We start from the raw sequence: 14152 nt of genomic DNA, 5'->3' as shown, positions 1-14152 counted from the left end.
TCATAATAATGGTGCAAAGGTAGTTTGATGCAAAAATCAAAATAGTCAGATCAGATAATGCCCTTGAGCTTGGGAAAAGTGTAGGAGGTGTTAGTTTATTTAATTATCTAGGCATTGTTCACCAGACTTCTTGGGGGAAATGTATCGTAACTGCTACCTTTCTCATTAACAGGTTTCCATCGAAAGTTTTACATGGCAAGACACCTTATGAATTAGTTTTTAGGACTGTTCCTTCATACAAAATTTTAAGGTGTTTTGGGTGCTTATGCTATGCTAATACGTTGAGCCATGGAGAAGTAAGTTTGAGCCAAGAGCCAAAGGTTGTGTATTTTTAGGCTATCCTATCAATCAAAAAAGGGTATAAACTTTTGGATTTGGATACAAAATAGATTTTCACCTCTATAGATGTCCATTTCATTGAACATATATTTCCTTTTGATTCTGATTAGCCTGTTTCTCTTATTTTTACAGAATCTTTTTAAATTTTGATCCTTCACCCTCTCAATCTTTTCCTCAGGATCCTACTTCTTCGCCCGTTTCTTCTTTGGATACAAAGTTGCATACTCCTACTCCCTCACTTGCTCTGCCTACCAATTCATCATCTCCAACACCTATTTCTTCGACCCTGATCCTCCTCTCAGAAGGTCCACTAGAACTACTTTTGGAAAAGTACCTTCTCATCTTAAAGATTACATCTGCAATTTTATTGTTCTTACTAATGTAATCCACTCTTGTTTTTTCTCCACCACTACACCTCCCTCTTTTTCAGTCCATCCTCTTTCTACCCCCAATCAAGAAACTCTTCAAAGTTGTTCTCACATTTTTGAACCTTCCAGCTATGCTCAGGCTTGTTCATATCCTGGCTGGAAAAATGTCATGGATGCTGAACTTGAAACTCTACAATCCAATAAAACTTGGGATGCGTTTTCTTTACCCCAAGGTAGGAAAGATTTACCTTGTAAGTGGGTTTACAAGGTTAAGCAACATGCTGATGGTAGTTTGGAAAGATTAAAGGCCAGGATGTGAGAGGTGATATACAACAAAAGGGGATAGATTTACTTGAGACCTTTTCACCTGTGGTTAAAATGACCACCATTAGGTGTTTATTGGATATTGCAACCAAGAAATGTTGGGATATTACTCAGTTTGATGTCTATAATGCCTTTTTACATGGAGATCTACAAGAAGAGGTTTATATGAAGTTCCCTATTGGATTAGATCCACCTCAGCCTAATTTGGTTTGTAGACTCAGAAAGTCTCTTTATGGCCTCAAACAAGCCTCTAGGCAATGGTATGCCAGACTTGCAGGAGATCTCAGTTTTAAGAGTTTTACTGCCTCTCTTAATGATTATTCCTTGTTCTTTAAACAACCAGGTTCTTTCATCACTATCATTGCAGTATATGTGGATGACATACTTATTACAGGAAATGATTTGCATGAAATTGCTGCTCTTAAGTTGTTTATACATTTAGAGTTCAAAATCAAGGACCTTGGGCCTCTACATTATTTTTTAGGCATGGAAATACTTAGAGAGTCACAAGGTATTATCATCAACCAGCGAAAATATACCTTAGATCTCCTACAGAAGTTTGATGTCTCCCATGTTCATTTAGTTTCTTCCTCTTTGGATCCATCTGTGAAGTTGTCTGCAGATTAAGAGGAAATCATGTCATATCCTACATTATACATGCATCTCATTGACAAACTAAACTATTTGATGCATACAATACCTGATTTGTGTCATTCAGTTCTGCTTCTTAGTCAGTTTATGCAGCAACCTTGCCTTTCTCATTATGATGCAGCTCTGCGGGTAATGAGTTACTTGAAATACACTCATGTTCAAGGTTTGTTCATGTCCGCTTCATCTTCTTTTCCCCTTCAGGCTTTTTGTGATGCTGACTGTGCGTCATGTAAGGATACACGAAGATCTATTAGTGGGTTCTTCATAAGCTTAGGAGGTTCGCCCATTTCTTAGAAATCCAAGAAGAAAGCTTTCATTTGCCTTTCCTCTGCTGAGGCTGAGTATCTCTCTATGAGATGGCTCGTTGACGAGTTAACTTGGCTGGTACGATTACTTTTCGATATATTAGTTCCCCCCGCTCTTCCAGTACCAGTGAAATCTGATAGTCAAAATGTCATCCATATTGCGCGCAACCCAGTCTCTCGTGAACGGACAAAGTATGTCGACCTGGACTGCCATTTTGTTCATCAACAATATCTATCGGGACTAATATCCCTTTCATTTGTTCCATTGGGGGCTCAGTTAGCTGATCTTTTTACCAAATCTCTCTCCGGCCCTTTACATCACTCCTTACTTTGCAAGATGGGTCGCACTCAACTTCTCTCCATATTGAGGGGGGATGTTGAAATTACAAATGGTGTACTAGTGAATGAAATATTTGATGCAAAAGATACACTATCAAAGGAAAGAAGAAAACAGAAACAAACAAGGTCTTTATGTTTGGCCTTGGTTTCATCGAAGAAAACTAACCCTTTTATCTGGTCTGAAGATGATAAAAGGGTTATGTTATCTGGGCTAAAGAGCTACACCTACACTGGACCAGTCAGAAGCCCAATTCGGATAAAAGGCCCAACAAATAAAGATTTTACATATAGCTGAAATGTATATACATAGAGAGGGAATAAAGTTTGTTATAGAAAAGCCAATTAAGATTGTACAGTTGGAATGGTAGTTACAATAGAAGGTTCTATTATTTTCTTTAGTTGTGTATAAATATAGGAACAAATTGTATTCTGCATATTCAATCAATACACAAATTTTTTTAAATTTTTGTTTCTTTCAGGTTGTTGATTATCTAATGTCTCAAAAACTGATCTAATGTACCCGACATGGCTACCGACAATAGCAAATGAAGAATTTCAACTCCAATAGATCGACAAATAATAAAATCCTTTTTCCCAACATCTTGGCTAAAGGAAAGTAATAGATGCATAACCAAGAAAGAAAGAAAATCGAGTGTAACCGAGCAAAGATAGTTATTTGACTTTCCATAGTTTACTAAAAAGTTTTTTTCCAGAAAACTAAGACACAAAAAAACATTTTTAATTTGCGAAATTATATATACAATCACATGTTTACCATACACCCAACAAACTTTTCTAACATAAAATTATCTAGCATTTCAATAATTTATTTCTCCGCTTGTAGTGAAAAAAATAGTATGACAAGTACCTGATTTTATTTGTAGAATTATGATTCTGATCATTCCTCAATTAATTATCACATAACAATATAGAGGATGTAATAGTAAATAAATATGTCATGACCCAAAGTACACCCTAGACGTGACATGTCGTATAAGACCCCAAGAGACACAAACCACTTGACATACATATAACACAATGTAGTAGACAAAAGTAGAATGAAGTAGAAAGCCTCATATCATAGGAGAGTTTGACATAAGATCGGAAGTCTAATCATATTCTTGACAAGTCAATCTTTAGAAGAGTGGTTGGAACGTAACTCATACAACACGTACAACATCCAAAACCTAAAGACATAAGAAAGCATAGTAAAGGTGACATGGTCCTTGGAACATGAGGACTCACCAAGTCTTTAATGACCAATCAATTGACTAGCCACAAACGGGAGGAAGAGAAACATCAGACCTTACATTATGAGACAATGTAGGTACAAATGTGCATTAATACAACGAATAAGCCAAGTATGCGAAAATGCATGAAACATGATCATAAGGGGACATAAAGGAAAACATGAAACACATGACCACTAAACTATAGTAAAAACCTTTAAAGAAGAATCATAGATCATGAACATGGTCAATGCATACTTAAAATTGTAATGAAAGCTTCATAAAACCTTTGAAGAAAATATAATTTGTTTATGTGGGTATTTACCGTTAACTGACATAGACCTTGTGAGCTATAACATGGAATTTTACTTTTTGCACCCATACAAAAAATAGATGTCCTACTTACCAAGGTAAGGAACATAAACTTCTAGCTTAGGTGGATCCACTAGCTATGTCTTTCTAACAGAAATCCTACAAGGGCATGTAGTTAAGGACAAGGATATTGCTACTAGAGACACAACCTCTACAAACCGGAGAGCCTCCATCTCAATATCCTCTGGGTGCTAAGTAAAAATTCAAACAGAATATTCATATACATATTCATGTCATCATACTTGAAAAGCACAATTAAGTTACCAATCCAATCTTAATTCATCATAGAGTATCTCCTTAATTCATGATTCATACATGTGTGAAAAAACCTTTAACCATTATGATATCTTAATATGTGAAAACAATTCATAATTTCATGCGTATGTGAGAAAACCATTCACAAGTTCATTGATGCTTATCTTAAAAGCAACCTTAGTTATTAAAACATTTTTTTCATAAATCATCATTCATAAGTTCATAGCTTTCTTCACAAATTCATCATCATAAGCATGTACCATGCATGGGTGCATATGAAAACAATTGGAAAACATGTAATTGAATCAAATTATACATAATAAGATTAAATCAAACAATTGAATCATAACAAATAGGATCCATAGATAATTGTATGAAACCCTAATCAAATTTGATTAAATTGAATTGGAAACTTGGAGATCTTTTGGGACCCAATGGATGAATCAAATCCATTGGTGAATTCCCACATACCTTGATGATCAAAGCCCGAAATCAATTGAGGAAAAATGAGACATGAAGAATGAACCCTAGTTTTCTTCCATGAAGATTGAGAGAATTTGAAGGGGATGAACTTAGATGCGATTTGGGGATTTGAGAGAATGAGAGGGCTTGGGTAGTTTTAGGAATTTAAAGGCAGTTATAGGACTTAAAAATAAGGGCAAAATGACATAGTATAGGTATCAAATGCATAGGAAAGACCTACATACTTTAACATCTCGCAACTAGAAAGAAGTTAAAAATCTGGAAATAGTCATTTTTTGAAAGTATAAGGAAATCTGGAAAAATTTAGTTAGTTAAAGTGAGTTTTTGGTCAATTTCAAACAACCATAACTCCTAGATCAGGATGATTTAGGTGTAGTTACAGATATGGTTGGAAAGATCTTGGAATGATCTTTCCAACGCTGCAAAGTTTGCACGATTCCGAGTTTGGATGAGGGAGTTATGCCCTTTGGAAGTTGGGTTGTTGGATTAAGGAAATGTCCAATCCGGAATTTTAAGGGGTATTTTAGTCTTTTCATTGCCATATTATTTTAATCCTTTTTTAGGAGATTAATATCGGTCAGATCATATTTTAGTCAGTTTTAGAATTTGGGATTTTACGCTAGGGCTTGGAGAAAGGAGTAAAGACGAGAAAGGAGAAGAGAAACAAGAACGTTCAAGATCGTCGAAGTTTGGCTTGTGGAATTTGTCGGGGGTGATCCCTACAAGGTATGCGAGATCACATAGATTTAGGTTAGTTCACCCACGCACCAAGCATGATTAATTAAGTGATTTTCATTCTAAAAGAGTTAGAATTTGATGTTATTGAGTAGTGTTCTTGAATTGTTTTCATTCTTGAACTTACATGTGATTGATGGGTTTTCTTGAGACGGTTTAGCAATTGTTAAGAGTTGTTTCAAATTAGATTCTAGTGTACATTCGTTGGGTATCTGAATCTAAGAAAGTATTGAGAAAAAGAATCGATTTAAAATGATTTAGGATCAGAAAACAAGTTGAAAAACTCGTCAGATGCACCTGGGGAGGGCCAGGCGTGTGGCGCCCCATAGCGCCAGGAGGCTGGGGTGGCACGCCTGCAGTGCGCCCAAAATGAGCCCCAGTAAATTGGGGCCTGGTGCAGCGCGCCAGGGACGCGCCCGGATCGGCGTTTTTCACCCAGTTTTCGTCCTTCAGTCCATTTAAGTCCTTTTAAAGTGTATTAACGTTTTCCATTGATCCTAACTACTCTAAATGACTTCTAAACATATAGAAATCATCCAGAAACATGAATCATAACCTTGAATCCATAAATTCAAATTCAAGGAGAGTCAAGAGCCAAGACTAGGAAGCTCGTCGAGGCTTTTCAAGAGGTCTTTTGCATATGCTTTTAACTTTGTTTTAAGACTTAAAGTTCAAGTTGAGTAAAGAGTAAAGAGTAAAGTTTGAAGTTCATTTCTTCAAAAGTACATGGGGACTATGTATTCCCAAAGAGGTTAAAATGTTTTCACATTTAAATAAGAACGGAAACTGAGATTTCCAAAGAGCCTTCGGGATAGTTTTCAGAAAAGAGAAATAGCTTTCTAAATGAAAGAAGAAGGGAAACTGAGATTTCCAAGATAGCCTTTGAGCTAAGTTTTTGAGTACTAATCTCAAATCACAGAAGAAGTATGTTTTTAAAACATAAAGAGCTAGTATATTTTGGGAATAGGATTGAGCACCGATATGGGGGAGAGTTCAGAAAACTCACAGCCCCCATAAACCATGTAGCCACCATGGGTAGAAAAGGGTCATACCTTTTAGATGCACCTTCTTCACAATGGACTAGTGGATCCACTTAGTAGTTCAGGTCCTATACCTTTGGCCGGGATCCACAGAGTTGACATCATATTTTTTAACAACTTTTATTTATATTGCACTTGTCTTAAACTACTTTATATTGAAATGAGTTCAGTTAAGTATTCATTAGTTGAGAAGAGCCAAGGTAAGTGCTTCTTTCAGATTCCCTTTCAAACCTATGCTGTTTTAGCACTCCAACTCGCATACACGTACATTCAATGTACTGATGTCAGTTGGCCTGCATCGTCTTATGATGTAGACACAGGTAACTAGGATCGACATTCTAGCGCACCGTTGATCCAGTGAGCAGTTCAGAGTCAGTCGGTGAGCCTCCTTGCATTCCGGAGGATCTATTTTCATTGTTTTCTAGTTAGTTCATTAGGATGTTGTGGGGTTTGTCCCAACATCCATCTCAGTTGTTTTAAGGCTTCATAGACAGTTAGATGTTAGTCTTTTGAGTCTTTTCATTATCATTTTTATTGTTAAGACTTGGGTTGCCACTTTTGGCCAAGTTGAATGTTTCACCTTTAAGCATTCTCAGTTATTTTAGTATCTAGTTCAGTTAAGTGCTATTGATCTTTATTAATATGCATATTTTCTTCAGCTAAGTTAAGTAAGCCAGGCCAAGGGTTCGCTTGGGGCCAGTAATGGTCTTCGAGTGCCAGCCACGCCCAGGGTGTAGGCTCGGGGCGTGACACATACCCGTAAGAAATAATTGTCGAAAGTGATCTTTAGTTGGGACCTACAGTCCGTAGAACTTTCTACGGCCCATACTGTTCAACCATAGAACCAACTTCATAAACCCAAAATTCATTTTAATTCCCATGAAATACTTTTATGAGTCGTCGACCTTTCTATGGTACATTGACTCCATCTGTAGTCCTCAACTTTGAGTCCAAAATTTCACTAAGTGTAGAACCTTTCTACAAAACCCATTTACAATCCGTAGAACCAATTATGACATGTTGTTCTCTTACATAGACTTAGGGTCTTCAATCAAATCCATCCTACAAATTCCATCTACGCCTCGTCTGAATTCACAGATCATTCTATCAAGTCATAGGTCAAACTTTATAAACTTGAAATTTCAAAATTCTTACCCAATGTCTACGAGGCCCTTCCAGTGACCCATATGAAGCTTTACGACCCGTATGAAGATTTACGACCCCCAGGTCGATCCATAGCACCAGATCTATGTAGCATTATTCTGAACTTTTCCAACTCAATTCAACTTCCAACTTTTTTTGAGGTGTTACACTATCTACCCCTCGGGAACATTGGTCCTCGAATGGGACTCAAACTAGTATGAATAGAGTAGGAGGGAAACTAAAACCCAATAAGAATGCAATTTCATCAAAATGCATACGAACATGGAGAATAACTCCAAGATAAATCATAACATCAAAGACAAGTTTTTCATGAACTTGCATGCATATGGAAACATGAGAATGACTAAAACACATGAATCTGAAAGAATGAACCATGAGGAGCTAAACCCTCAAGCTAGAGTTGGAGCGAAAGGAAAGAGATGAGGATATCGGGACATCATATCCTCTTCAGCCTCCCATATAGCATCCTCAACTTGTTGATTCCTCTAAAGAACCTTTACGGAAGAAACTTCTTTGTTTCTTAACTTTCAAACTTGATGATCCAAAATCTCAACTAAAACCTCTTCATATGAAAAAAATTCTTTTAACTCCCAAGGTTTCCAAAGGCACTATGGACGTCGAATTTCCACAACACTTTTTTTAACAAAGAGATGGAATATCAGATATAACGATGCTAAATCATTAGGTAATTCTAAATCATAATAAATCTCCGAAATACGCCTTAAAATTTGATATGGGCCCACATAGCGGGGGACTAAGTTTCCCTTTCTTTTTAAATCTCATTACATCCTTCAAGGGTGAAATTTTCAAGTAGACCCAATCATCAACATTAAATTTAAGTTCTCTTCTTCTAACATCGACATAAAACTTTTGTCGACTTTAAGCCGTTCTTAACCTAAGTCAAACATTTTCCATAGCCTCATGCACCAACTCGATCCCTATCAAATAAACCTCACCAACTTCAAACCACCTACAGGAAACCTATACCTCTTACCATAAAAAGCTTCAAATAGTGTCATCCCAATTCTAGAATGATAGTTATTATTATAAGAAAACTCAATCAAAGGAAAATTATTATCCCAATTACCTTTGAAATCAATCACGCAAGCTCTTACATATCTTCCAATGTCTGAATAGTATGCTCGGCTTGTCCATCAGTTTGAGGATTAAAACTCGTGATAAGTTTCCCTTGGATACCAAGACCTTTGTTAAATGACCTCCAAAATTAAGATGGAAACCAAGTGACTCAATCAAAGATAATAGACGAGTGCACTCCATTCAACCTCATCATTTCCCGAATATAAAGAATGGTATACTCTTTGACTAAAACTGAAGTCTAAACTAGAAGAAAGTGAGTAGATTTCATCATTCGGTCAACAATAACCCAAATTGAATCAAACTAATGAAAAGTGCAAGGTAAAGCCTTAATAAAGTCCACATTCAAATCTTTCCACTTCTATGTTGGAAAGCTAATTTTTGAGCCAAACCTCCCGGTTTTGTATGCTCAACTTTCACTTGTTGACAGTTCAGACATTTAGCCATAAATTCTACAATATCCTTCTTCATCTCATTCCACCAATAGACTTCCCACAAGCCATGATACATCTTGGTGGTTCCTGGGTGAATAGAATATCAAGAACTGTGAGCTTTTGTCAAAATCTTTTTTCTCAACTCATCAGCGTTCGGAACACACAATCGACCTTGGTATAGAACGGCACTATATCTCGCTTGGGAGAAAGCTTCAATGGCTTCTTTGGAAACTAACTTTTTTAGATCAACTAATACCAGATCAAGATCTTGCTTAGCCTTCACATTCGATATAAGAGATGATTTGGAACTGTTCTAAATAATCACACTACCTTCCTTAGAGTCAACCAAGTGAATACCCAATCTGGCCAATCTATGAATATCACGAGCTAGCTCTTTCTTATCACCCTCAACATAGAGCAACACTACCTATTGATAGTCGACTAAGAGCATTTGCCACCATATTTACTTTAATCAAATGATAGAGGACACTCATGTCGTAATTCTTCAATAACTCAAGCCACCTCATTTTGCAAAGATTCAAATCCTTTTGAGTGAGCACATATTTCAAACTCTTGTGGTCAGTAAACACATCCACATGAACACCATAAAACTAATGTCTCAAAATCTTTAAAGTAAACACTACCGGCACTAAGTCCAAATCATGAGTCGGATAATTCTTTTCATCCATCTTCAATTTTCTTGAAGCATAAGTAGTGACTTTCCTATGTTGCATCAAAACACAAGCAAGACCAATCCCTAAAACATCATGATAAACCACAAAACCATTCGATCCTTCCAATAATGTCAAAATAGGGGTTGAAGTGAGTTTATCCTTTAACACTTGGAAACTCTTCTCACAAGCTTCCGAACATATGAATTTGACCTTCCTTTAAGTCAATGTCATCAAAAGAGGATCAATAGAGAAAAATTCTTCCACAAACCTTCTATATTAATCGGTCAAGCCTAAGAAACTCTATATATCTGAAGTGGACAAAGGTCTAGGCCAGTTATTAACCGACTCAAATTTCTTAGGATCGACTTGAATACCTTCATCAGAGACAATATGGCCAAGGAAAGTAACAAACCTCAACCAAAAATCACATTTTCTAAACTTAGCCTATAATTCACGATCCTTGAGAACTTGCAACACAATCCCCAAATGCTCAATATGTTCATCCTCACTCTGTGAGTAAATCAAAATGTTATTGATAAACATAATCACAAACATGTCAAAATATTACTTTATGACCCTATTCGTCAAATCCATCAATGCCACCGGGTCATTAGTCAAAGCAAAAGACTGATCCAAGAACTCATGATGACCATACCAAGTTCAAAAAGACATCTTCAGAATGTCACTCTCCTTCACCCTCAATTGGTGATAACCCGATCGAAGGTCAATCTTAGAGAAGTAACTCTCTCCTTGGATTTGGTCAAACAAATCATAAATTCTAGGAATATAATGTGTATTTTTTATGGTAAACTCATTCAATTACCAATGGTCAATAAAAATTTGGAGGGAACCATCCTTCTTTCGAACAAGCAACATTGGAGCACTCCATGGAGAGATACTTGGTTTAATAAAACCCTTATCTAATAAATCTTTCAATTGATCCTTTAACTACTTAAATTTTGATGGGGTTATACGATAGGGAGGAGTAGAGATAGGTTGCGTATCTAGGAGAAAAGATCAATACTGAAGTCTGTTTCCCTTTATGGAGGAATGCCGGGAAGATCATCAGGAAGCACTTCCAGAAACTTATTTACAATTGGAACTGATTCAAGAATAGGGGTTTCAAAATCTTTATCCCTAACCTAAACAAGATGATAAATGCAACCCTTAAAAATAATCTTCTTAGCCTTTAGGCAAGATATGAATTGACCCTTAAGAACATAATTTTCCCATTCTTATGACATGATAAGTTCGTTCAGAACCTTGAAGTTGACCAATTGGGTCCTACACTCTATGGAAGCATAACATTCATAAATCCAATCCATCCTAAGAATAACATCAAAATCTAGCATATCAAGATCTACAAGATCAACATGAGTGACTCTATGAGAAACAAAAAAGGGACAATTTCTATACACTATCTTAGCAACAATAGAATCACCAACATGAGTAGAGATATGAAAGGGATTAGAAAGGATTTTGGGACCAACATCAAATCTTATGGAAACATAAGGAGTAACAAATGCCAACATAGAAACTATATCAAGTAAAACATAAAGATAAAGGTGAAAGACTTTCAACATACCGGTAACATCATCCAGAGAACCCTTGTGATCATGTGTCGAGTCTGAAGAGCATAAAATATGCTTTGCTTTGGTGCACTAGAACCGGAACCACTAGGCTGAGCTTGTCTACCATCCCTTCCCTTATTGGCGAGCAATTAACAATCTCTCATCTTGTGACCACTCTTTCCACAATTAAAGCAACCATATGTGCTGGCCAAACATTTGCCATCATGTTTCTTGCCACACCTTGTGCAAGTAGGCATCGAAAATCCTCACCACTATTTCCTCCTTGAGGCTTAGGGTTAGACACCATATCCTTGTAGAACTGAGGGGTGCGACTATAGAAGAACCTTGACCAGAAAAACTTTGCCAAAATTTATAACCACTTTATCCACTGGATCTAGAATGAGAAAAGTCACCATCATCCACATATGCCCTCTTCGACTCCCTTGCCATCTCTTTGAGTTTATCTTCTTCAATTTATGTTGAATGAACCATCAATCTAGATATATCCATTTCCTTGATAAGCATTACAGTTTGGCACTCTCTGACAACCAAGTCGGAAGCACCTGACACAAACTTACTTATTCTTGTCCTAAAGTCAACAACTATAGTTGGATCATACATAGCCAATTGAATAAACTTCAAAGCATACTCTTTCACACTCATACTACCTTTTCACATATTAATAAGTTCAAGTAGCTTTGTCTCCCTCATCTCTATAGAAAAGGAACGATCAAGAAATTCTCCTTTGAATTTCTCCCAATCAAGAGGATCTGCATCTACAACCCTCTCACATTTCCATTGTTCAAACCAAACTTGAGCAATACTCACCTTCTCTACCGTAAACAATTCCATAATTATTACTATCGTGTACACCTCATTAATGAACTTTTGTGGATCCTCATCCACTTTCGACCCAAGAAACTCTGTGGGTTTCATTCTAGTGAAGTATTTTATCCTTGTCAGCGTTATACCCATATTTGGGTTCACGGGAAAAAGAACTTCTCTATTAGCTTTGGTAGTCATAGATTGATCCAACACTTAAAAGCGGTTCAGAATTTGGCATGAGTCACTTGCTCGGCCAAAGGGTCGACCGGAACTTAAGGAACCTTGGGCTCCACATTATCGTCCGCATTCCTTCTCATGTAAGCTCTTTGAGGGGCCATATCCTATAAAGCATCGAACAACTTTAGGAGAATGATCTTTAAAAAGATAAATTCTATGGCGCAACTTTAGAGTAATGAAAAAAGACATGTTTCCTAAAAAAATTGTAGCCTCCAATTAATAAATGTGGCGCGCTTCACACTAATGAACAAAATTGATCTACTCAATGCGGCTTGTTAGACATCTTAGGACCTTTTTCTAAAACCTGGTGCTCTAAATACCAAGTTTTTCATGGCCCAAAATACACCCTAGACGTGACATGGTGTATAATACCACGAGAGGCCCTACACAATCCACTTGACATACATACAACATAATATAGTATACAATAGAAGAGTGTGAGTAGAAAATCTCATATCATTTGAGAGTTTGACATAAGAGAGGAAGTCAAATCATAGTCTTGACAAGCCAATCTAATACATCAAAAGAGTGGTTGGGACGTAACTCATATACCACGTACAAAGTCCAACAACTAAAGACATAAGAAAGTATAGTAAATGTGACATGATCCTCAGAACATGAGGACTCACCAAGTATTCAATGATCAATCAATCGACTAGCCCCAAGCAAGAAGAGAAGGAGAAGCGTTGAACCTACATTGTGAGACAATGTAGGCACAGGTATGGATAAGTACATGGAATATACGAAGTATGGGGAAATTCATGAAAACATGAAACATAATCATAACCGCACATAAAGGAAAACATAATACGCATGACCAAGCTAAAACATAGTAAAAACCTTTAAAGAGGAATCATGAACATGGTTAATGCATACTTAAAATAATAATGAAAGCTTCATTAAGCCTTTGAAGAAAATATAGTTTGTTTTTATGGGATATTTACCGTTAACCAACATAGACCTAAAGAGCTATAACATGAAATCTATTTTTTTTCACCCACACAAAAAATAGATGTCCTACTTACCAAGGTAAGGAACATAAACTTCTAGCTTAGGTGGATCCACTAGCTATGTATTTCTAAGACAAATACTAGTGGGGCACTTAGTTAGGGACATAAAGATTGCTACTAGAGACCCGACCTCTACTAAATAGAGAGCCTCTTTCTCAATATCCTCTCGATTCTAAGTTAAAATCCCAATGGAATAGTCATATTCATATTCATGTCATCATACTTGGAAAAGCACAATTAAGTACCAATTCAATCTTAATTCATCATAGAGTAGCTCCTTAAATCATGATTCATCTATGTGAGACAAAATCTTTCACCATCATGATTTTTTATTATGTGAGATTCAAAATTTTATGCATATGTGACATAACCTTTCACAATTATTTTGATACCTATCTTAAAAGCAACCTTAGTTTCCAAAAGGTCTTTATCATAAATCATGAATAGATTACCATTCATAAGTTCATAGCTTTCTTTAAAAATTCATCACCATAAACATGTACCATGCATGGGTCTGTATAAAAACAATTAGAATACATGTAATTGTATCAAATCATGCATAGTAAGATTGAAATCAAACAATTGGATCATAACAAATAGGACCTATGGAGAATTGTATGAAACCTTAATCAAATTTGATGAAATCAAATTTGATGAAATTAAATTGGAAATTAAATCCATTGGTGAATTTCCATATACCTT

General features: G+C 36.3%; 1 protein-coding gene across 1 annotated transcript; it reads left to right on the top strand.

Annotated features, from left to right (window-relative positions):
• The first annotated feature begins 1085 nt into the window (after positions 1 to 1085).
• On the top strand, positions 1086 to 2621 carry LOC125830124 (uncharacterized). The gene is made up of 3 exons (XM_049509328.1): positions 1086 to 1542; positions 1750 to 1811; positions 1977 to 2621. Exons 1-3 carry the CDS (start codon positions 1086 to 1088, stop codon positions 2619 to 2621), a joined length of 1164 nt encoding a protein of 387 aa, XP_049365285.1.
• Positions 2622 to 14152: the final 11531 nt, after the last annotated feature.

This window comes from Solanum verrucosum, unplaced genomic scaffold, assembly GCF_900185275.1.
Source record: "Solanum verrucosum unplaced genomic scaffold, falcon-dt-bn FXZP01000464.1, whole genome shotgun sequence".
Lineage (NCBI taxonomy): Eukaryota > Viridiplantae > Streptophyta > Magnoliopsida > Solanales > Solanaceae > Solanum > Solanum verrucosum.
The sequence above is the reverse complement of the archived record's forward strand: the minus strand, read 5'-3'. Positions and strand labels throughout refer to the sequence as shown.